At 40.4% G+C, this 23,835-nt stretch overlaps 1 protein-coding gene across 3 annotated transcripts; it reads right to left on the bottom strand.

Annotated features, from left to right (window-relative positions):
• Positions 1-3,202: 3,202 nt before the first annotated feature.
• Positions 3,203-17,321, bottom strand: LOC128621484 (major facilitator superfamily domain-containing protein 12). 3 transcript variants are annotated; one of them, XM_053647285.1, is made up of 11 exons: positions 16,027-17,320; positions 12,696-12,906; positions 11,390-11,516; positions 10,384-10,593; positions 9,029-9,121; positions 8,833-8,925; positions 8,563-8,733; positions 8,032-8,126; positions 7,181-7,311; positions 5,560-5,607; positions 3,203-4,402 (listed from the first exon to the last, which is right to left on the bottom strand). In XM_053647285.1, the coding sequence occupies exons 1-11, from the start codon at positions 16,283-16,285 to the stop codon at positions 4,326-4,328; spliced, it is 1,515 nt and encodes a 504-aa protein (XP_053503260.1). In that variant the 5' UTR covers positions 16,286-17,320; the 3' UTR covers positions 3,203-4,325. The 3 variants fall into 3 exon arrangements, with proteins under 3 accessions (XP_053503260.1, XP_053503262.1, XP_053503261.1); XM_053647287.1 differs by lacking the exon at positions 5,560-5,607 and having other exon boundaries at positions 16,027-16,829; XM_053647286.1 differs by lacking the exon at positions 3,203-4,402 and having other exon boundaries at positions 4,938-5,607; positions 8,833-8,922; positions 16,027-17,321.
• Between the last annotated feature and the right edge of the window lie 6,514 nt (positions 17,322-23,835).

Raw genomic sequence — 23,835 nt, 5'->3', positions numbered from 1 at the left:
CCTTAAATATATAAACATTTATATATATTTTATAACATTTATATATACTCGGACATGTCTATGATCAAATGAGAGTAAAGCCAGTAATGTTACTCACTCATCTGATACTGCTCGTACTGGCATTTAAATCCTCTGATCCGGATCATCACACTGCAGCTAGTCAGTAGGTTCTGTGCTAATTCTAGTTATTAATCTAGGATTGAGACGAGATTCTGTACCAGAAGGAACACCAACATTTTTCAAAAGTCTAAATTCTTTAAACTTTTAAACTCCATTTTTATGTTTGTAAGCTGAAGTCATTCAGATAGTTTTGCTCTGAACTGTCAGGCAGCTGCACTGTGACAACTCAATCACGTCAATTAAGCAGAGGCATGTGATTGGCTCGCCAATTAACGGCTCCTACATCACGTGATCAAACCTGCCTCCTCCTCCTCCTACTGACAGAATGCACGTTTCCCCAAACTTCCCAGATGTCTACAAACTCTGGAAAACCATGGATCACGTTTCAAATTCTGCATTTGTGCAAAAATAATAATAATAAAAAAATATATATATTTCACGAGGTTGTAAAACATCAGGGGAATAAATGTATAAAAGGGAAAATAATCATAAAGTGCATTAATTTGTCCTTCATTGCGTTTCGCAGTGACGTCACCCGAGTCATAATTTTCCTCCACCTTCCTCTGTAGTAATATTAAAAGTACATCTGATCTGGTCTCCTAGCTTTAATTTCCTCTGTGTTATACCATGCAGTAAATAGATATATTAAATAACATTCTCCTTTCCTAAAACATAATCAAAACACTTTTATATATTTATATGATCTCAGAACATCTGAACGTCTGAACACCTGGGACACCGAGGAGTTCCTCCTGAAAACACCTGATTTACTGAATCCACTGAACCTGTAGAAACCACAGCGCTGTTCAACCCTGGCATGTGATTGGTCAGAAGGTGCTGATGAACTTTTCCATAACAGCAGCTCTGACAGTAGTGCAGCATTTTTCTAGCACACACACACACACACACACACACACACACACACACACACACTTGTTCACACTGTGCTGCAGTACATTAAGAGGTCACTGGAATACCTTAAACATTCATCCATTTATTCATCTTCCATGACCCACTTTATCCTGCTCAGGGTCTCGTTGATCCGTAGTGTATCCCGGGAACACGGATGTAGGTGAGGTGAGGTGGGAATACACCCTGCATGGTAATGCAGTCCATCTCAGCATATGATGCGATGATTATATAGGAAATTATTTCAAAAGCACTGATTAATTCACTCAATAAAAACAACAATAACAGAAAGGTACATTATATTTTTTTACTGTATGCAATTTGATAAAAAAAAAAAAGGAAATAATTAATAAAAACATACAAACAATATTGTACATAAAAAATAAGAAAAAAAATAAGACATGTCTCAGGCAGATTCACAGCAGATCATGTCCCTGATCAAACCTGTGTCATTATTTATATCTATATATAAAAATTTCCATCCATTTCCTTAAAATATCCCTTTAAAGATTAGACCTGCTAGCAGACCTGATTGAATCATTATTGTGTTGATTATCCCTTACAATTCGCTGAAGAATCTAAAATACAACAACAACAACAACAAAAGGTGTGCACATCCAAAAGCACCCTGATTTACGCTCAGGTGCAGGACAACAGAAATAACCACATGGAAAAAAGAAGCGTGATATCCGCACACCGAACTTCCAGATCCAAAACAACGCTTCGATCGCCAGGTCTTCATCACGCTCCACACACACCTGGAATAAAGTACCACTCTTTATAGAAGATAAACTCCACACTCCAAAACACGTGACAATCGATTCAAACCACGTGACATCTGCAGTGCGAGCCTGATGAAGGTGATGTACCTGCTTCTATAAACAGTGGTACTTTTATTCCACGTGTGTGTCGTGCCTGATGAAGACCTGACGGTCGAAACGTTTGCGCTTTCCATAAAAAGTGGATTTATACGCAGCTTATCGAGTCTAATAAATCGATCATCACAAAAGTACAGTCAAATTATACAAGCGTGACGTTCCTCACAGGAAGGAGTCCGAATGTGGACAGATAGCGAGAAACAAATGCGCGTGTAATTAGTTTGTAAATAAAGGTTTCCACTTTCCAGTGATGTTACAGAACCCGAAACAACTCTGTATAAAAATGAATACGGTATGTTACAGAGCACATTATTAGAGAGTGTACAGCGAAATGGCATTTATGTGATACGCAGGATCAAAGAAAAAATAATGATCCTGATATTGATCACATAGCAGAGAAAATAAGAAGTGAATTTGATCAGATCCTGTAACATCCTGTCAGATTAAGTTTAAATAGAATAAAAACAATTGTATGTATTTATATTTGCAATGGAAGTCGAAAAAAACTGCGGGTTTGGCAAGTCATGTGTTTCAGATATGTATTTTTCCTCTACAGTGCATAAAAATAAAGTTTAAAGCTTATTAGTTAAAGAAAAAAACAAAGAAAAAATATCGGATGGTATCGGTATCGGAAAAGACCATGAGGTCTGGCGCCGTCTCTAATTATAAGCAATGGAAAAGAGTTATGTAGAGTTATAAAGCTTTACGAAAGTGTAACGATACGGTCGGTAAACGTTTGTCTGAACAACGCTGCGTCCGTCACCACGTGATGATGTTGTTGTTGTTGTTGTTGTTGTTGTTCCCTGTGAAACACAGAATAAAAATAATCCCTGTGCAACGTTTTTAACAGAACATGTACACATGATTTCCCTTTAAACATTAAAAGATGTGCGTTTCGTTCCCCGTTATTAACGTGTACGTTCTGCGCCGTGACCACGTACGCTCCGATATTAAACTGCTCAGCACGCGTTAGATCACTACATCGTGCTGAAAAGAATGATAATACGATTATTTTATCTCTTAGGTGATTATCTTCTCTGAGACAGGAGGACGTGTGACGATGCGCCGTCAATTCTGTCCGAAAATAAAGGGACAGTACACACACACACACACACACACACACACGCACAGACACACACACAGAAAATCGACGTTACCGAAACTTCTATCAATCTGGCAGGAATTTTTGGTTTTTGAATTTTGGTCAGGAAAACATTTACTTCAAGGGCTGATAAGCGAGACGTAGGGTTTTGTTGTTTGCACGCGCACACGGCTGGGTCAAATACGAGAAGAAGGTCTGAGGTGAAAAAACTGAAACGAGATCATCTTCACCATCTCATTTGTTTCGAATGTATAAACAAAGAAAAAGTAAATGAGACAGCAAACATGTCGCGGCTGACGGACTGCATGTTTCAGAACAACTGCCGCTTTCCTATAGATCATAATATAATAAACATAATAATAATAAAAATTTTTAAAAATAATAATAAAATGCATTTATATCGCTGGTCCCTTTGTAAATGAATAGTGTCCGAATGCCTTCAAAATGGATTCACTCACACACACACTCACACAGAGCATTATGGGTAACACACACACACACACACACACACCGTAGTGTATCTAGTCTATGGATTTTTGTGAAACCCAGCTGCTGAATAAAAACAATTGTAATAAACAATAATACAAGTGTCATAAAGTATAAACATTCCTGCAGCAGTTGGGGTAGTGCTGTTAGTCACGATGACGACGATAGGCCAATTTCACAAGAATCACCGTGTAAACCTACGTCCAGTTACGGTTAACGCGATTTCTAGTCTGAGGATAAAACGGACAGATACTTCCCTGCCTCTCTCTGCAGCCTGCCGCAAATCAGACTGCAGGACGTTAGCGGAACTGCTGTGCGGCACTCCTCCGCTACAGAGTCATGGCTGAGGGAGGGTCATAAATTCTTCGTTGAAGAGGTCTAATCAATTGGATCAATTGTGATTTCGTGTTGACTTTAACGTTGTTTTGTAGTTCGAGAACATCGATCCTTCTTCTCTCCTCACGGCACAGACCCGCCTCTTCCTCCGATTTCCACTGGATGGAAAACCGTGAAAGCTTAAACATGGTATGTTTTGGTTTTGAATTACTGCACTAGAGGCACACCTGCCTCTAGACCTGCTTCTGGACTCGGCCATCGCTATTAGAGGAAGTCGGATTACACGCCGGCGGTCATTCCCGGAAGTGTGACCTACGGACTGTACAGGGGTTTCAGCTACACACATGAGAACGGTCCAAACACATATACACACACACACACACACACACGCACGGGATTTATCCATAAATAACTGGATAAATATGAATATAAATGTCAGTGGTGGCTCACAGTAATAGAGTTTGTGCAGATTTACAGGCATGTTTGGGAATAATTCAGTTAATCAGTGTTGGCTCGCTGCTGCCTTCTGAATCTTCTCCATCTGACATCAGACCGGGTATCACCCCGAGACCTGTGGAAACACACACACACACACACACAGAGAAGTCAGAAAACGCAAAAACACTCGCAGGAATGCAGACGGATTCCCGCAGTCAGCAGAATCAACAGTCCGATTCAGAACGGTGGATTCTGATTGGTCAGAAGGTGTCGATTCTTCTACAACAGCAGCTCTGACGGTAGCGCGGCCGCGAATCACAGGCTTATATTCACGCTATCCGTCGCTATAGTGACAAGGACTAGTACAGCAGACGCTCCTCATAAAAGGGATTAAAAACGTGTGCGATCCTGGATTAACGTTTATGGAAGGAAGTCTCCAGTGTCATAGATTAAAGGTGCAAGTTTCCCGACATCTTCAGGACAGACGAGTTTACGCTTTTTGTGGATTCTCAGTAACATGTCGAGCTGAGGGGTTTTTTTGTGCGGGTCGTATTAAGTTCGAGAGAGAGAAGAGAAAAGTGAGAAAGAGAAAAAGAGGAGCGAGAAAGAGAGAAAGAAGAGAGAGAAAAGAGAGAGAGAGAGAAAAGAGAGAGAGAGAGAGGGAGAAAAGAGAGAAAGAGAAAAGAGAAAGAGAGAGAGAGAAAAGAGAGAGAAAGAAGAGAGAGAAAAGAGAGAGAAAGAAGAGAGAGAAAAGAGAGAGGGAGAAAGAGAGAGAGAAAAGAGAGAAGGAGAGAGAGAGAGAAAAAAGAGAGAGAAAGAAGAGAGAGAAAAGAGAGGGTTGGTCAGAGAACGGTTGTTTCTAGCTGTTATAACTATAAGTGATATCAGGAACGAACTTGTTTTAAATGTAACTATAAAGGGATAAAAAGCACGACGAGACACTTCAGGACGTGCAGTTAGAGGATAATGATCTACCTCGGGGTAACAGTACAATTATTTTCCTGTAATAGCGAGACACGGAGCGCTTCTGTTTCCAGTTCGACCCGATATCCTGATTATGGATGTATATGTGTACGTTAGGTCTGTGAAGATAATTAGATGTTAAATTCAACACTGCAGTGAGATCATCATCATCATCATCATCATCATCATCAGTAACGTTTGTGTAGATAGGAATTGTGCACAGTGCTGTATGATTTCTGATTGCGTTTCATTAAAAGGCGTGGGATTTCAGGATGAGGCTGGTGAAGTGAAAGCGGTGTTGAGTAAGAACGTGAATAAAACTCTCACCATCGGGGAGACGGTTAGCAGAGCCGTTTACCTGCTGCTCCACCGACACTGTAATACACAACATCCACCTCGTATATCTGCGTTACGCCTCCATAATGTATTCCTGAAACTCTGTGCTGAATCCTACTGTAACAATCTCAATGATTATTATTATTATCATCATCATCATTATTCAGTCTGTATGGCTAGGAAAGTACATTAGACCATGTTTAAAATTAAGTTTTTTTAAAAAAAACAATATTTCAGACAGCTTTTTGTATTAGACTGAGGAGGATTCACGGATACGTATCGACACGCTCGCGTCTGACATCGTCCATCATCGACACGCTCACCACACTAAACCACAAACGATTTACGTCACGTAACTTCCTGGAAGACTTCTGCGTAGGGCTGGGCGATAAATCGATATAATATAGTTATCCTGATAAACGATTACACGATACACTTTTCTGAGAGAGAGAGAGAGAGAGAGAGAGAGAGAGAGAGAAGAGAAGAGAGAGAAAACAAAGAGAGAGAGAAAAGAGAGAAAAAAGAGAAGAAGAGAGGGAGAGAAAAGAGAGAGAAGGGAGAGAAAATGAGAGAGAGAGAGGAGAGAGAGAGAGAAAAGAGAGTGAAAAGAGATAGACAGAGAGAGAGAAAGAGAGAGAGGAAAGAGAAAGAAAAGGAGAGAGAGAGAAAAGAGAGTGAAAAGAGAGGGAGAGAGAAAGAGAGAGTGAAAAGAGAGAGACAGAGAGAGAGAAAGAGAGAGAGGAAAGAGAAAAGAGAGAGAAGAGAGAGAAAAGGAGAGAGAGAGAGAAAAGAGAGTGAAAAGAGAGAGAGAGAGAGAGAAAGAGAGAGAGGAAAGAGAAAAGAGAGAGAAGAGAGAAAAAAAGAGAGTGAAAAAAGAGGGAAAGAGAGAGAAAGAGAAAAGAGAGAGGAGAGAGAAAAGAGAGAAAGAGAAAAGAGAGAAAAAAAGAGAAAATCTCACTTTTCTGAGATATCGTCGGTACGGTGACGTATTTTTTTTTTTATGTTTTTAATAATTACATATGAACGGACACTGCTGGTTTGACGTAATTAAAAAACAAGAACAAACAAACAAACAAAAAAAAAACTCATCTTCTTTGTCTTTGTAGACATTAAAGAAACGTTTCCTAAAACTCAGTTTAACGTTGTTTGTTTTATTGTTTATTTTACTACTGTTCTGCAGATGGTTGATTATTTATATAATTATACATCATGATGCGCATCGTGTATCGGAGAAATGTCCTCAAGTATCGTGATATGAAATGTGTGTCATATCGCACAGCCCTACTTCTGCGTGATCCCAAATGACCTGAACATACAGTGCATTACACACGGCGCATTACCCATCAGTCCACTGCCCACGTCAAAGGCTCAGACTGTGAGGCCTGAAGGAATTACAGACGGGTGACAGGTATATTTAAGAAATATATATTTAAATGACCGTATCAGACCTGCCAACCTTTTTCCCCCCTGTGTGTAGAAGCTCACAGGAATGCACAAATACACAGAGTGAAAGATTTCTAATACTAAGTAGAGGAACTAACACCGACATCAGTTTGCTTGGAACGACGGTCACGGTGAAAAAGAGAGACGAAGGGGATAAAGGTGGACTTACGACGGCTGATCCTGATTGGCCAGATGAGAATGGAGCAGAGACTGAGTGCTGCTACGACGGCGACTCCGCCCGTAACGATCACCATCACGTAGTGATAATACCACACACACGCAGGACAACACGCCTGAGTACTGCGGAGAAACAAAACACACACACACACACACACACACACACACACACTGTATATACGAGACACATTTTCTCTATTACAATCCCGATCATAATATAAAATATAATGTACATTTGTTTACGTTTATAAATATGTGTGTCAAAGACATGAATACAGTGTAATACAGCAGTACGTCAGTAAAATAAAATTTTTTTTTAAAAAAGACTAAATACTGAACTTGTTCGAGAAATACTGAATAAAAAAGCTGAGCAACAGTGAATTACAGAGATTTTAATATACCTGGTTGTGTATAAATCGTACAGTGTAATTATTAGGGGGCCAAGCACTGAAGGTGCGTAGGGACCTTACTGTCATTCTACCTTTTCTTATTATTCTACTTTATTATCCAAGTGGCTAAAATTCTACATTAATAATTATATGATTATTTTAGACAATGATTTGATACTCAGTATCATTACAGCGCAGTGAATTGTCGTTAATGCCATTTAATATGCATTTTTATATTATTATTATTATTATTATTGTTCAATAACGACAACAATCTAATGTCTAGTACAAAGCTATGGAATGAATTCATATTACGTTTTCATTTTTACAAAAATGTCACTGACGTCCCCTTTTAAAACACACTCAAAGTCACTTTTACTTTACACTTAACGTCGAAACGTCTTGAATTTAATATTATAGTTATGGCTATTAGGTGTTTATGTAGTTGACTTACTGGCATGGGTGCAGACCCTGGATGATTATAACTCCCACTCCGTTTGCGACTTTGTCAGTGAAGCTCATCGCGCCGTAAACGAACGCTCCACTTTGCTGCAGTGAGGATTACAGAAGGAAATAAAGACGCACGTGCAAAGATAAACGTAAAAGTACTGGAGATGTTCCTAGGATATCTGTAGCCCTTTCAGCATTAACTTAAAAAAAAATAAAACACGTTAAACAATTTATTAATTTAAATAGATTATAGCACAGGTTCCCAACCCTGGTCCTGGAGAACCCCCTGTCCTGCACTGTTTAAGGTTTTCTCTACTACACGCCTGACTCAACGAATCGGCTCATTAATAGGGTGGAAGTGGGCGTGTCCGAACAGAGAAAAACACTAAAATGTGAAGGATAGGGGTTTCTCCAGGACGAGGGATGTGAAGCTGTGGATTACAGGAAAGGTAAAGCTGCAGGGCTGTATGATCTAGAACATACACGTGAATGTAGATGAGCGTGTGTACAGGTGACGGAGCGGAGCGGTACGTACGGTTTGATCGGCGATGAGATCGGCGGTCATGGACAGAGACATGACGAGGATGGTGGCTGACCCCGTCCCCAGCAGCACTGCAGCTCCATACACACCGTCTCCCATATGAGTGTCCAGCAGAACCCAGTAAGAGAAGATCATGATCAGGACCAGACCCACAAAGTAGACCATCTACACACACACACACACAAATATTTTCTATATACACGTTTGAACGTTAAGCATGGATCCGTTTTCACGTTGGATTGGGAGTGAAACCTGTAAACTCACACTCTTCCCGATCAGCTTGTTGAAGGGCTTCATGATAAAGGAGGAGACGAATCCGCTCACGTACATCACCAAGGGGATTGTAGCGATGTACTTCTGCGATCAGAGAGAGGAAAGAGATACACACACGCACAATAAAATTAAACTACAGATACAATACAGGTCTGTGTGTGTGTGTGTGTGTGTGTGTGTGTGTTACCTTTGGCAGTAGCAGTGTGTTAATGAGGTACATGGATATGTAGGTTTGTGACAGGTTCACTATCAGCCTCGTGCACATATAAAGAACTGCAACCTGAAAAAAACAAAAACGTCAGTGAAATACAACCCCATGGTCTCCACACGTTCGCCACATGTTCGCCACACATTCTCCACACGTTCGCCACACATTCTCCACACGTTCTCCACACATGTTCGCCCCACACGTTCGCCCCACACGTTCACCACATGTTCACCACAGTAACAACAGTGTAGTAAACACACTGAAAAGTAAAACCCCAAACCGGGTAGATTTACTCTTTATCCATTCTTCAGTTATTTATTCAGATTTCTTTCTTTCTGCATTTATTTATCTCTTTCTTTGTGTACTCCTTTATTTCTTTCTATATTCCTTCTTTTTCTCCTCTCTTTCCTTTTCTCTTTTTCTGCCGTTCCTTTACTATCAATTTCCTCCTCTTTTCCTTTTATCAGTTCACTTCCTTGTTTCTTTCGTTCTTTCAATCTTTCCTTTTCTCTCTTATTTCCTCATCTCTTTTCTTTCTTTCTTTCTGTTTCATTTGCTTGTCTCTTTTCTTTCTCTCTTTCTTTTATTTCCTCATCTCTTTTCTGTTTGTTTGTTTCTTTCTTTCTTTCTCCTCATCTCTTTCTCTCCTTTTCCTTCTTTTTCTTTCTTGTATTTCCTTGTCTCTTTCTTTCTTCTCCTCATCTCTTGTTCCATTTATCTTTCTCCTTCTTTCTTTCCCTCGTCTCTTTTCGTTCTTTCCCTTTTCTTTCTCCTTTTCCTTCTCTTTCATTTATATCCTCACCAATTTTCTTTTTCTTTCTTTCTCTTTTTATCTCTTCATCTCATTTCTTTCATTTTCTCATTTTCATTCCCACTTTCCTTTCTTTCTTTCCCCTTTTCTTTTTTCCTCTTTTTTTTCTCTCTCTCTCTTATTTCTTCGTCTCTTTTCTTTCTTTTTTTGTAACTTCCCCCTCTCTTCTTTCCTTCCGTTCAGGAAGCAGTGTAAAGAAGGAGATATGCTTCGCTGGCTCGTGTTCTCAGCACTGCAGCTGTGCAACCTGCAAATCATCTCCTATTCACCTGCTGTGACCCAGTTACTCCCTGACTGCAGATTGAAGGTCACATGACCCTCCTGACACACAGACTCGCGGATCAGTCACGAGTCGTAATTACAGAACAGGGTAATAAAATGTACACGCTCGCTGGAGCAAATCCCTTACTCATCATTCCCCTCCAGGGGTAACGTGTAACTGCTGCAGAAAGCTGGATGCTGATTGGTTGATGGTATTATAAAGCTTGAACATGCTGGATGCTGATTGGCTGATGGAGTGTACCTGGTAGAAGGACGGCTCTTTGAGCCAGTGCTGCCACTGCAGAGACACAGAGGGAGAGTTCGGTGTGAGTCGGGTGAGGAGAGGTTTCCTTTCTCCTTCATCACCTCCGTCCTCCTCATCCTCGTTACCCCCGGCCTTCGTCTCCCGCGTGCCCAGGTGGAAAAGCAGAGAGAAAAGCATGCCGATCGCCCACACGATCAGACTCAGATTCTTAACACACACACACACACACACACACATTTAAATGCAACAACTTTGAAATATATGTTACATGCTCATACACTTATTTACTAAAAACAACTTTTGAATCAAAGCACACAGGAAGTTTGTATACATTTTATTTATTTAAAGCATTATTAAAGCATTTCCAGTAAACTGTAGAATATGAAAAGAAAGCCGAGGTCATTCTCTCTGTACAGTCATTTCTAGTGGAGAGTAACCGGCTTGTGATTTCCACATATGAGGTGTTAGAGATATTATGAGAACGTCATGGCTGCTGCACAACTTCCTGCCGATTATTTGCAACCCGTGAAGCTGCACAGCGTCAACATCATACTGGGTTTGTTTATTATTATTATTATTATTATTATTATCATCATCATCATCATCATCATCATACTGGGATTGTTTATTATTATAATTATTATTATTATTATTATTATCATCATCTTGTTGAATCTTATTCGACCAAATTCTAGGTTTTAAATGATTATTTTGAATTGAGATGAGCAGTGTAGAGCAAAATAGACATTACGGTGGATGTGTATGAAGACCACGGAATCACATCGTGTGCAATAACAAATAAATAAATAAATAATAACTTTAAGGGAGATACTGAAATACTGCACATGTGAGAAATAAAGGAAAAAAAAAAACAGAAGTAAAAGTGTCACCTTTAAAAAGTGAACAGAAAAAACAAACCGCGAAACTGTACATCGCGTCTCTGCTGTGCCGAGTCGTGAGTGTGTGTGTGTGTGTGTGTGTGTGTGTTTGTTTTTATACTCACTCTGAAGATGGGGATGTCGACGGGACCGAGGTTATCGGTGATGGACGGATCTTCATTAGACTGGAAATGGAACAGCAGCCACGCCACGCCGTACACTGTGATGTTGGCGATCACGGTGAAAGCGTATCTGTGGGATCAGAGAGAGAAAGGACATTCGTAAAATCACAATAAACTAGAATGATTATCTATACTATAGAAGAAATGCAGACAGACACGATTCCTATACATACACACACAGGCAAATACACAGAGACGGACAGATGAACAAAGAGAGAGAGAGAGAGAGAGAGGGAGAGACAGAGAGAGAGAGACAGACAGACAGGGATAATGAGAGAGACAGAGACTGAAACACAGGCAGACATCTAAAGAGAAAGCGACAGCTAATGAGACAAAAAAACAGACAGAGAGATAGAAAGAAAAAGACAGACAGGCAGACAAACAGACATAGATAAAGAGACAGACAGAAAGACAAACTGACGGAGACAACTAAAGAGAAAGAGACAGCTAATGAGAGAAACAGACAGGTAGACAAAGAAAGAGAAACAAACAGACAGATAAGAGACAGACAGACATAGATAAACAGACAGAAAGACACAGAGAGATAGACAGACAACTAAACAGTAAGAGACATAAAGACAGAAAAACAGAGAGATAGTAACAACTGCACATAGACAGACAGAGAGAGAGAGAGAGAGAGACAGAGAGAGATTTTGACAGATAGATAAAGAGACAGACAGACAGACAACTAAAGAAAGAGACAAACAGACAGATAGACAGAGAAAGATAGAAAAACAGACAGAGATAGTGATGACTGCACATAGACAGAGAGAGAGAGACATGCAGACAGACAGGTAAAGAGACAGACAGATCACACTGCTGGTTGTTTGGAGTAAATCAGTATTGAATGGTGTTTGATTTTTTTCTGTTGTGCTTGAGGTTCAGTACAAAGTCCAGCAGTGTAATTCTACTCATTGACCTGAAATCTAATGAGAACCTGCGAGCGTGCAAAAACAGTGAAAACAGGAAGTACATAATGAAAAACAAACCACAGAGCTGCAGAGATGTGACTGTACCCTCCAACATACACAAGTGTGCTGTTAGAAAAAAACCTTTTCTTTCTTCCTTTCGTTTCTGTGTGTGGCACCAAATCCAGACACAGTGCGTGAGCCGGAGTTTCAGTTCAACAACGAGCTCACCACGTGTCAACACCGTGTTCCTGTTAAAGGTGTGTACTGTATGCAAGGATGTAGACGTGAACGATCCGGTATCACGAGTTTGAGCTGTTAAAAAGTTCTGCATACCGTACCTGTACGCCGTCAGCTCCACCTTGGCCGACTCGGACTTCACCAGCTCGGGAATGAGGGACAGGTGGGAGATTTGGGTCGCGGCCCAACCAAACTGGAAGATGATGATGAAGGGGATGAAGTAGATGAGACTGGCCCACTGTGGAGTGTATTCACTACAGCCCATACACTGATTAAAGATGAAGGGGAAAGAGATCACCACGCTGACCGTCCCTGCAAGACAGAGAGAGAAAAAAAAAGATCAGCCACATTTAGGATTCTGATTGGTCAGAAGGTTCTGATTAATTTTCTATAACAGCAGCGCTGACATCACAGGTTTACATTAATGTACTCCTTGCTACTATAACATAAGTGAGAACAGGAACCAAATTGTTTCATGTACGCTGCAGAACATTAAATATAACTATAAACAGATAAAAAGTTTGACATGCCGTACATTAATACATTTTTTAAAATTGTAATCGTTGGCAAATTTCTGTGGTAGAAGAGGAATAAAACACTTCGGGATGTGTTGTTATTGGAAAATAATCAACCCCGGGTTGGTAACATCACGTCAGGCTGCATCACACCACCCTGCTGTGGATTATTGTACCATAACAGCATAAATATTTGTAATATTTAATTAAATTATGAGCACAAGGAATAAGCCTATTGAGAAATCTTATTGACAGTACAAAAAATAAATAAACTAGTATGCATAAACAGTACAAGGATTCGCAAATCAAGTGGGTTTTGTGGTCATTCCTCAATATAATCTTAATGGTGATCCGACTGGTAGTAGGAAGAGTCGGCTCTTACTGGTAGTCGGAAGAGTCCGCTCTTACAGGGAGTCGGAAGAGTCCGCTCTTACAAGGAGTCGGAAGAGTCCGCTCTTACAAGGAGTCGGAAGAGTCGAGTCTTACTGGGAGTCGGAAGAGTCGGCTCTTATTGGTGATCTGAACTGATTGAACGGTGAAAGAGTCAACTCTTATTGGTCGGCTGAGCTGATTGTGTCGTAAGAGTCAGCTCTTGTTGGCAAGCAACACCCATTGGGAGTCAAAAGAATCGGCTTGAATGGTGAAAGAGTCGACACTTATGGGAGAGCTGAGTCATTTGAAATGGTGAAATGGTGATATGAGCCTACTGAGCAGTGAAAGACAGAGTTGAAAGAGTCGGCTCTCACCGGGAGCCTAAAGAATCGGGTCTTACTGGGAGCCTAAAGAGTCGGCTCTCACTGGGAGTCTAAAGAGTCGGCTCTCAATGGGAACCTAAAGAGTCGGCTCTTACTGGTAAGCTGAGCAGACTATGTCGAAAGAGTCGGCTCTTATTGGGAACCTAAAGAGTCGGCTCTCACTGGGAGCCTAAAGAGTCGGTTCTTACTGGTAAGCTGAGCAAACTATGTCAAAAGAGTCGGCTCTTACTGGGAGCCTAAAGAGTCAGCTCTCACTGGGAACCTAAAGAGTCGGCTCTCACTGGGAGCCTAAAGAGTCGGGTCTCACTGGGAGCCTAAAGAGTCAGCTCTCACTGGGTGCCTAAAGAGTCGGCTCTCACTGGGAACCTAAAGAGTCGGCTCTCACAGGGAGCCTAAAGAGTCGGCTCTCACTGGGAGCCTAAAGAGTCGGCTCTTACTGGTAAGCTGAGCAGACTGTATGTCGAAAGAGTCGGCTCTTATTGGGAGCCTAAAGGGTCGGTTCTCACTGGGAGCCTAAAGAGTCGGTTCTTACTGGTAAGCTGAGCAGACTATGCCGAAAGAGTCGGCTCTTATTGGGAGCCTAAAGAGTCGGCTCTCACAGGGAGCCTAAAGAGTCGGCTCTCACTAGGAGCCTAAAGAGTCGGCTCTCACTGGGAGCCTAAAGAGTCGGCTCTCACTGGGAGCCTAAAGAGTCGGCTCTTACTGGTAAGCTGAGCAGACTATGTCGAAAGAGTCGGCTCTTATTGGGAACCTAAAGAGTCGGCTCTCACTGGGAGCCTAAAGAGTCGGTTCTTACTGGTAAACTGAGCAGACTATGTCGAAAGAGTCGGCTCTTACTGGGAGCCTAAAGAGTCAGCTCTCACTGGGAACCTAAAGAGTCGGCTCTCACTGGGAGCCTAAAGAGTCGGGTCTCACTGGGAGCCCAAAAAAGTCAGCTCTCACTGGGTGCCTAAAGAGTCGGCTCTCACTGGGAGCCTAAAGAGTCGGCTCTCACTGGGAGCCTAAAGAGTCGGCTCTCACAGGGAGCCTAAAGAGTCGGCTCTCACTGGGAGCCTAAAGAGTCGGCTCTTACTGGTAAGCTGAGCAGACTGTATGTCGAAAGAGTCGGCTCTTATTGGGAGCCTAAAGAGTCGGTTCTTACTGGTAAGCTGAGCAGACTATGTCGAAAGAGTCGGCTCTCACAGGGAGCCTAAAGAGTCGGCTCTCACTAGGAGCCTAAAGAGTCGGCTCTCACTGGGAGCCTAAAGAGTCGGCTCTCACTGGGAGCCTAAAGAGTCGGCTCTCACTGGAAGCCTAAAGAGTCGGCTCTCACTGGGAGCCTAAAGAGTCGGCCCTACTCGTAAGCTGAGCAGACTATGTCGAAAGAGTCGGCTCTTATTGGGAGCCTAAAGAGTTGGCTCTCACAGGGAGCCTAAAGAGTCGGCTCTCAATGGGAGCCTAAAGAGTCGGCTCTTACTGGTAAGCTGAGCAGACTGTATGTCGAAATAGTCGAATCTTATTGGGAGCCTAAAGAGTCGGTTCTTACTGGTAAGCTGAGAAGCCATAGCTTACTGGTAATTACCATATTATTACTACCATACTACTAATACTACCATATTATTACTATTACCATAGCTTACTGGTAAGCTATGTCGAAAGAGTCGGCTCTTATTGGGAGCCTAAAGAGTCGGCTTTCACAGGGAGCCTAAAGAGTCGGCTCTCACTGGGAGCCTAAAGAGTCGGCTCTCCCTGGGAGCCTAAAGAGTCGGCTCTCACTGGGAGCCTAAAGAGTCGGCTCTCACTGGGAGCCTAAAGAGTCGGCTCTCACAGGGAGCCTAAAGAGTCGGCTCTTCTTGGGAGCCTAAAGAGTCGGCTCTCACTGGGAGCCTAAAGAGTCGGCTCTTACTGGTAAGCTGAGCAGACTATATGTCGAAAGAGTCGACTCTTACTGGGAGTCGAAAAAAACAGCCCTCATTGGTGAGCTGCACCGACTGGAGTCAAAAGAATCGGCTCATATTGTTGAGCTGAGCCGAATCCTCTGACTCACTGTAAAAGAGCCGGAATTCCCATCACAGAGGACACGCACCTTTCGTATTTAATCGCGTCCACGTTAACGTGTCACGTGCAGGAAAGCACTTTAAGCTTATCTTCCTGAAGACTAAAAATATATGCCAAATCCTTACCTATTAAATGCCACGTTTTCCTCTTGCCGTAATTGCAGCATCCTGAGGTTCTGTCCGATTCATATCCGATCAGAGGGGTGCACACTCCATCCGCTACCTGTCCGACTAACAATAACACACCTGCATAAGAGTTCTGAAAGCCCAGGACAGAGTGATAATAAACCAGGAGGTAAGTGAACCACATAGAGGCGCACAGATCGTTTAGGAAATGTCCGACTGCATAACTCAGCCGCCTCAGCAGGGTGAACGACTCAGCCATGACCGACAGCACCGGCTGCAGCACCTCACACAGCGCGAATTAATCAACTAACGCAGGGCTTTTCACTTTCTATCCTCTTTACCATCCTCTTCACTCCCCTGCGCAGAGGTTGTGAGCTAAAATAACGTTTAAAAACCAACAAATCCCGCTCCGGTGCTCCTGCTTTGAGAAACGAAACGCATCCTCTCTCCGCCCGGTTTCTGTTTAAGTCACACACTGGGAAAAGTCAGCTGACTCGCCCATAATGTGAGTGGGAGGGGCGTAAACACAACATCTTTTAAATACTTATAACTTATTTTCGATCATAAACGATATTAAAATCCACTTTAGCATATTATACGTTCTCCTAAACGCACAGTTTGTCGTTTAATTAGAACAAACTGTCTATGAAACGTCGCCGCTTCCGGGTTTCTTGGCGAGTGTTTTCCCTCAGGAGGTTGTGCTCACATTCCAAATAGAACATCGCGGTATGCATCTAGTGCAATTGGTTCCGCTAAATAACTGTTGTTTCGCACCCTACGTAGTGCTCGTGTAGGGAGCCGGTTAGAATTAGGTGGCGTAGCCTGCACGTGAGTAGTTGTTGTTATCGTCGACGTCGTTGTCGATGATATTTTATTGTTAATTAATTAATCTTTTCGAATTGACATCAAAATGTTTAATAACGTGTACTTTTGTACGCGTTTATTAAATACCTAGATAATAAATAAATGTATAAGAAACAATATGTTGTTTCGTTGTTGTGAAGGTGACGTAACAGCACGTGAGAAAGAAGGCGGAGACATTAGCAAACTATTATTGATAAAGTGAAATTTCTTAAGCGTAAATATAAATATCTGAAACGTATTGTAATGTAATTAAGACCAGAATTCTTGTTGTTGTTGTTATTATTATTATTATTATTATTATTATTATGTAATTATAATTATATTACATTACAACATTTCTGAGCTTCATATTTAACAGAATGCAAAATGCCCAAAAAACAAACAAACAAACAAACATACAAACAAACAAACAAAAAAGTCATTTGAAAATTTAGTTCACCCTGGACTTTATTTAAAACACATTATTAACACATTATTTGATGTTTTAATTTGTGAATTTCATTTATTTTTGAAAATATACACTCATTTCAAGTCTGATTACTGCAACACACTCCAAAAAAGTTGGGACAGTCGACTGTTTATCACTGTGTAACATCGCCTTTTCTTTTAATAACACTTATTAAGCATTTGGACACCGAGTGAAGACACCAGTTGGTTAAGTTTAGGAAGAGGAATTTTCCTCCATTCATCCATTATGCATTTCTTCAGCTGGGCAACTGTATGGGGCCTTCGTTGCCTTATTTTCTCAATTGGAGACAGGTCAGGACTGCAGGCAGGCCATGCTAGCACCCGCACTATCTGCTTACGCAACCATGCGCTTGTAATCAGCATATGTTGCTCCAAAAGGTGAACATATCTTTTTGCATTAATGCTGCCCTCACAGATGTGCGAGTTACCCATGCCATGGGCACTGACACACCCACATACCATGACAGACGCTGGCTTTTGGACCTGACGCTGATTGGATGGTCCTTTTCCTCTTTGGCCCGGAGAACACGACGGCTGTTTTGTCCAAAAACTATTTGAAATGTTGACTCACCGAACCACAAAACACAATTCCACTGTGCTGCTGTCCATATCAGATGAGACCGAGCCCAGAGAAGTGGGAGGAGCTTCTGGACAGTGTTGATTTACGGCTTCTGCTTTGCATAGTAAAGTCTTAACTTGCACCTGTGGATACAGCGGCGAATGGTGTTGACTGACAGGTTTACCAAAGTATTCCCGAGCCCATGTCAGGATATCCACTACACACTCATGACGGTTTTTAAGACAGTGACATCTGAGGGATCGGATATCACGTGCATTCAGAAGTGGTTTTCGGCCTCGCCCTTTACACACTGAGATTTTACTGGATTCCTTGAATCTTTTAATTATATTGTGCACTGTAGAAAGTGAAATGGCCAAAATCCTACTTATTTGTCTTTGGGGAATGTTGTTCTCAAAGTGTTAGATTATTTGCTGACGCATCTGTTGGCAGATCAGTGAGCCTCGACCTCACTATTAGTCCTAAATGGCCTCTGTCCCAACTTTTTTGGAACGTGTTGCATGCATCAAATTCAAAATAAACGTTTACCTTCAAAAAACTATGTAGTTGATTAGATAAAACATCAAATCCTTTGTCTTTATACCTTCCATAGTGTCCCAACTTTTTTGGAATTGGGGTTGTATTACAAAGATGTGTAATAAGGAGATGCTTTTAATAACGTTTATATTGTTTTTATTTTATAATGATTTAAAATTAACTGTGAATTTGACCCCAGAACTTTGTTATACAGTATACACTACATGGGTAAAAGTATGTAATGCAGTGTGTATGTGTGTAATGACATGTCTACAATGAGCACACTGTTTCCTCACTCCTGTAGAACCTAAATTTCTCAGGTCCACCTGTGTAATGAAATGTTTACTAAAATAAAATGTTCTTAACTTTTGTGCTCAGCTAAATTCATAATCAATCACTAAGCTGAAGCCCGGCTATCTCCTCCTCACACGGTGGAGATTTGCACCATCATGCATGAGCGACACTTCTGACTGCAATGAAAACGTTAATGATTGAACAATCACAAGGTGTTAGTGGATCTCATGCTGTTCCAGTTCTCACACAGGTCTGAGTGCAGCTCCAACACCAAAGAGATAAATAATAATGAAAAAAAAAAAATGCTGTTTAATGCAAAACTTTTTTCTTATACAGAAAGAAAGGAAAAAAGAAAATACTCAATGAAAGTATTAGCAAAGGGACGTTTCGGAAAAAATGTACTCCATGTTTCTCAAATAATCCAAATGATAACATAGAGATGCATGGTGACCCTGAGGAAGTGACCAAACTTAAACATCTACATCCATCAGTTGATCCCTCCATTTATCTCTCCATCCATCCATGTGATTAATCAATTCTTCCAATCAAAGATCCAACCAACTTACATCCTTCCATCTGATATTAATCTATTCGTTCCGATATATATATATATATATATATATATATATATATATATATATATATATATATATATATATATATATATATATATATCTGGCTATCCATCCATCATTTATATTCATCCAGCCAGCAATCCAACCAAATTTACATCCATCCACTCCATAAATCCATCTATCTCTTCATTTATTTCATCCATCCAGCCAGTTTATGAATCTATTCATCTAGCCAGCAATCCAACCAAATTCAAACCATCCAACAATCTATCTATTCATTTAATCCATCCATCCCATACCTTCATTCATTCCATTTATCCATCCATCCCATAACTTCATTCATTCCATATATCCATCCATCCCATTTATCCACTCATTCCATTTATCCATCCAGCCATCCATCAATCTATTCATTCCATCCATCCAATCCATCTACTTATTCAGTCCATCCACCCATCCATCAATCTATTCATTCCATCCATCCAATATTTAATCTATTCATCCAATCAGCAATCCAACCAAACTTCCATCTATTAATTTAATCCATCCATCCATCCCATAACTCTATTCATTCCATTTATCCATCCATTCATCCATAAATCCATTCATTCCATCCGTCCACTTATTCCTTTTGTCCATCTATTTTATTCCATTCATCCAATATTTAATCTATTCATCCAATCAACAATCCAAACAAACTGGCATCGAACCATCTATTAATTTACTCCATCCATCCAATAAATCTGTTCATTAATTATATCCATCCATCCACCCACTCATTTGTTCCATTCATCTATTCATTCCTTCAGACCATCCATCCTCTCAGCCTGTGGCTGGGCGATAAGAAGATTTGATCAGATTGTAGTGATGTCTAATCCGTGCTGATCCTTGCCAGATGATGGCACTCCTTTTAGAAACCGAGAACTAGAGAGGGATCATTTTAAACAGCTAAAAAATATACATCTTACTTTACTTATCCTACAAATAAAATACAAAAACTACAGATGACTAAAGTGTACTCTGAATATTAAACTGCGTAGGCTACAAATAAAGCGACGAAGGCAGCAGGCGGGTTGAATAAATTCCTAAACAATGAGATTGTATACGTAAAAGAAAAACAAGACAAGGGCTATATTATAAAAGTCTTTATTTATGAGGCATTTAGTTATCACAGAATAAATCGAACCAAAATGTTTTTCATTTTAGCTTCTCGATGACTGAAATATGAAAGTAAAATACTTCAGCGGTGCACTCTCTCTTCTCTGCATCCTACTTTTCTGCTTCCACCAATCAGGAGCGACCCTGGTGGCCATGTGGGCGTGTACGATGAGGCGGGACCATGTGATCTCACTGTGAGCAGAGTAGTTTTTAAGCCACGGCTAGGCAAAAGAGTTTTTAAAATTATGTTTGAGACTCGGGCACAGCTTTTGGAAGTGCAGAGAATAAAAAAATAAAAATAAAAAAAAAAATTCAGGAAAACAAGAACGATCAATGAGAAACAGGTTACCATGACAACAGTGAGAGGTTGGCGTGGGGCGATCGTGATCGGTTATCGAGATTGATTTTTAAATTATTGATTCGTATCAGCCGACCGAAACATCCAATGCAACAAAACATGGATTTGAAACAATCAGATCTTGGAAAAAAAAAAACTAAACAAAACAAAAACAACAACTGTAAGTTGAATAAGTAGCCTTATTGATCATTCATTGGTTGCCTTTTTTTTTTTTTTTTTTTTTTTTTTTTTACATGAACCTGAGCAATGCTGTAATAAATATCCGATCCTGAATAAATATCATTGCGTGAGCCGGGGAAGAAAGAAAAACATTTCATATGGACGTAAACCATCCTACATTCTCAATCTGATAGACTTCCTCCGTTTCTCTTTACAAACTCACGATGCGGAGAACGCACGGAGATGGAAACCAGCCGGGGACAAACCTCCGAGAGCAATGCCGTAGTGTTGAGCGCTTCACTTACAAAGGCACAAACTATTTCCCAGATAACATCAAATCTAACGTGGAGAAATGAAAAGTAACAAAATAATTATAAGCAAACATCAGACGTGTCCTTCCGTCCTTTCAGGAGAGATGAGTCTGGCACAGAAACGATCCCGTATCCAGGTTTTATTTCTTTTACTTTGTGATCGCCGTCAACAATGCCAATGTTTTATTAGATATTTTTCCCCTCGAAAGTGCAATTCACAAGAAGAGAGATCTCACAACCCCGCTTCAATACTGTTTCCAATGCACTCGCAGTCTTGCTCGATCGTGACACCGTGTTAAGTAGCTATAAACGTTAAACAGGAGCAATAAAATATTCCTTTATATAAATAGAACGTTTAAATAAGGATCTGTGTAGCCAGGAAGGCTATCCTCGAGTACTATAAACCAAAACAATAAAAGTTGCTTTATTGTATAAAATGGTGAATAATTAGCTTTGGTAATGCAAGTTGGTCCAACGAGGACGTACAAACACATGACACTTAAATAAAGCGAACAATAATCAAGAAACAGTGAATTAATTAAACAGCTGATAAACGGTCCTTGTTTGGCTAATTCCACACCCAGAACCTAGCTAGCTAACATTAACGTAAACGGCTACCCGTTCATCCTTACATATTTACGCCTCGAGGAAATGATTTCCGAGAACGCGTAGCCTCCGGACTCCATGTATAATCCGATTTTTTCGGAACGTCGCAGTTACGGTAGTTGGCACGCTAGCTATCTTGCTAGAATCCGGAACATGATCGTATGTCGTTCACTAGAAACAAAACCAACGCCATGTCTAAGAAATAAATAAAATGTAAACATATGTATTTTATACAATATTTAAAATTGTGGAAGTAGTATGTAGCATTAGTAGTATTTTTCCTGTCCGTTTTTTTCCCCCCTTTATCCTAAAGCATGACTTAAATTCCTTGTAATTAATTTAGGATATCTAAAAGAGATTGATATATTTAAATATCTAGATGAGGGAGGGGAGAAAAAAAACATCCTCAGTAATATACTAGCTAGTGAAATATGTATTTTCTAATTCTAATGCTAGTTAACAGAACTTCCTAAACTTTACCCCAATCTACTGCCTGACTAGTGGGCTAGCTGGTGTGCTAGTTAGCCAGCAGAATGAGGTAAATGTAAGAAAGTTCTGCTAACTAGAGGTAAACTATGTTAGCTAGAGGTAGAGAGATACTACAGAGTTCCAAGCAAAAGGATGATAAAATGAGTCATATTTCAAAAAATTCAATATCTGAATTTCTGGTTTTTGATTAAAAAAAAAAAAATTAAATCAAGTTGTAGGAAGACGACTAGCATGGAAGTCCAAAAAAAGTCCACTTCCGTCCTGTTAGCTCGAGATTATCAAGGTCACAGAATAAACCACTCAGAATCCACGCTAGCTCACATGCTAATGTTAATATATTCTGATAACTATCCCTTTAGTTTTACCTAGCGTTCAAACTAGCAAACAGCAAAGGAGATCTTGCTCAATTTTACGCAAACTGAATAAATAAAATGTACTTATAAATGCAGCTTTATATTTTCCTAAGTTTTTATTACAGCATTCAAATATGTTTTAAAGAAAAACGAACAGAGTGACGTGTATTAATCATACAGCCGTCTGTGCGGTGTTTAGCGTCTACCATTTCATACTGGAGCTTAGAATTCGCTGGACAGGCCACGCCCACAAGAGCGAGATCATTGACTGGTTGCTTGCTGGTGTGAAAGCAGGATTAGTGTTATTGTTTCTGTGGCATTATTGTTCTCATGATGTTGAGTTGAGTTTTACTGAAATAACAAACTAAACAATTAGCCGAGGACATCTGAAGATGTAGCTTTGAAAAGATCAACTGATAAAAATCAAAATTTTATTAACTTTGCTATTGCGATAACGGCGTATCATGTAGTCGTAGGATAAATGACTGAGAAACTGATAGATGGATAAGTAGATGATAAGGTTAGCTAGATATAGATTAGTCAGATAAAGTTAGTTGGGTAAAATGAGTTGGATAAAGTTAGCGAGATAGCTTGATGAAATTAGCTGGATAAAGTGTAGCTGGATGAGGATAGCTAGATGAAGATAGCTGGATAGATGAGTGAGTTAGCTGGATGAAATGATCTAAAACGAAGTCATAAATTAAGTTCATCTGGACGAGGTTAGCCGGAAAGCTACCCTTTAAGCCTGTATATATATTTGGGCTGTAGTTGTGAGAAACTGACAGCTGAATAAAGTTAGCTGGGTAAAAGTAAAGTCGGATAAACTTCGCTGGGTATCTACCCTGTAGCCTTTCGCATCTTGGTAAAGTTAGCTGGATGAAAGTAGTTGGATTTGCAGTTTGCTGGGTGGCTACTGCTTGAACCTTAGGATAAACGAGAAATTTCTAGCTTAATAAAGGTTAGCTGGATATGTTAAGCTGCAAGTTTAACTGGATGGCTACTCTTCAGGCTTACGCATCTATTTGGGCTGTAGTTCTAGTATAAACTAATGAGAAATTTATAGCTTAATAAAGGTTAGCTG

Source organism: Ictalurus furcatus, chromosome 17 (assembly GCF_023375685.1).
Source record: "Ictalurus furcatus strain D&B chromosome 17, Billie_1.0, whole genome shotgun sequence".
In the NCBI taxonomy this organism is placed as follows: Eukaryota; Metazoa; Chordata; class Actinopteri; order Siluriformes; family Ictaluridae; genus Ictalurus; species Ictalurus furcatus.
The sequence above is the reverse complement of the archived record's forward strand: the minus strand, read 5'-3'. Positions and strand labels throughout refer to the sequence as shown.

Excerpts from the sequence above, each read along its gene's own strand:
- LOC128621484 (XM_053647285.1), bottom strand. The coding sequence starts at position 16,285 with ATGGCTGAGTCGTTCACCCTGCTGAGGCGGCTGAGTTATGCAGTCGGA. Across the intron at positions 11,517-12,695 it reads GTGGAGCTGACGGCGTACAG|ATACGCTTTCACCGTGATCG; the intron begins GTACGGTATGCA and ends CTGATCCCACAG. Across the intron at positions 9,122-10,383 it reads AAGAGCCGTCCTTCTACCAG|GTTGCAGTTCTTTATATGTG; the intron begins GTACACTCCATC and ends TGTTTTTTTCAG.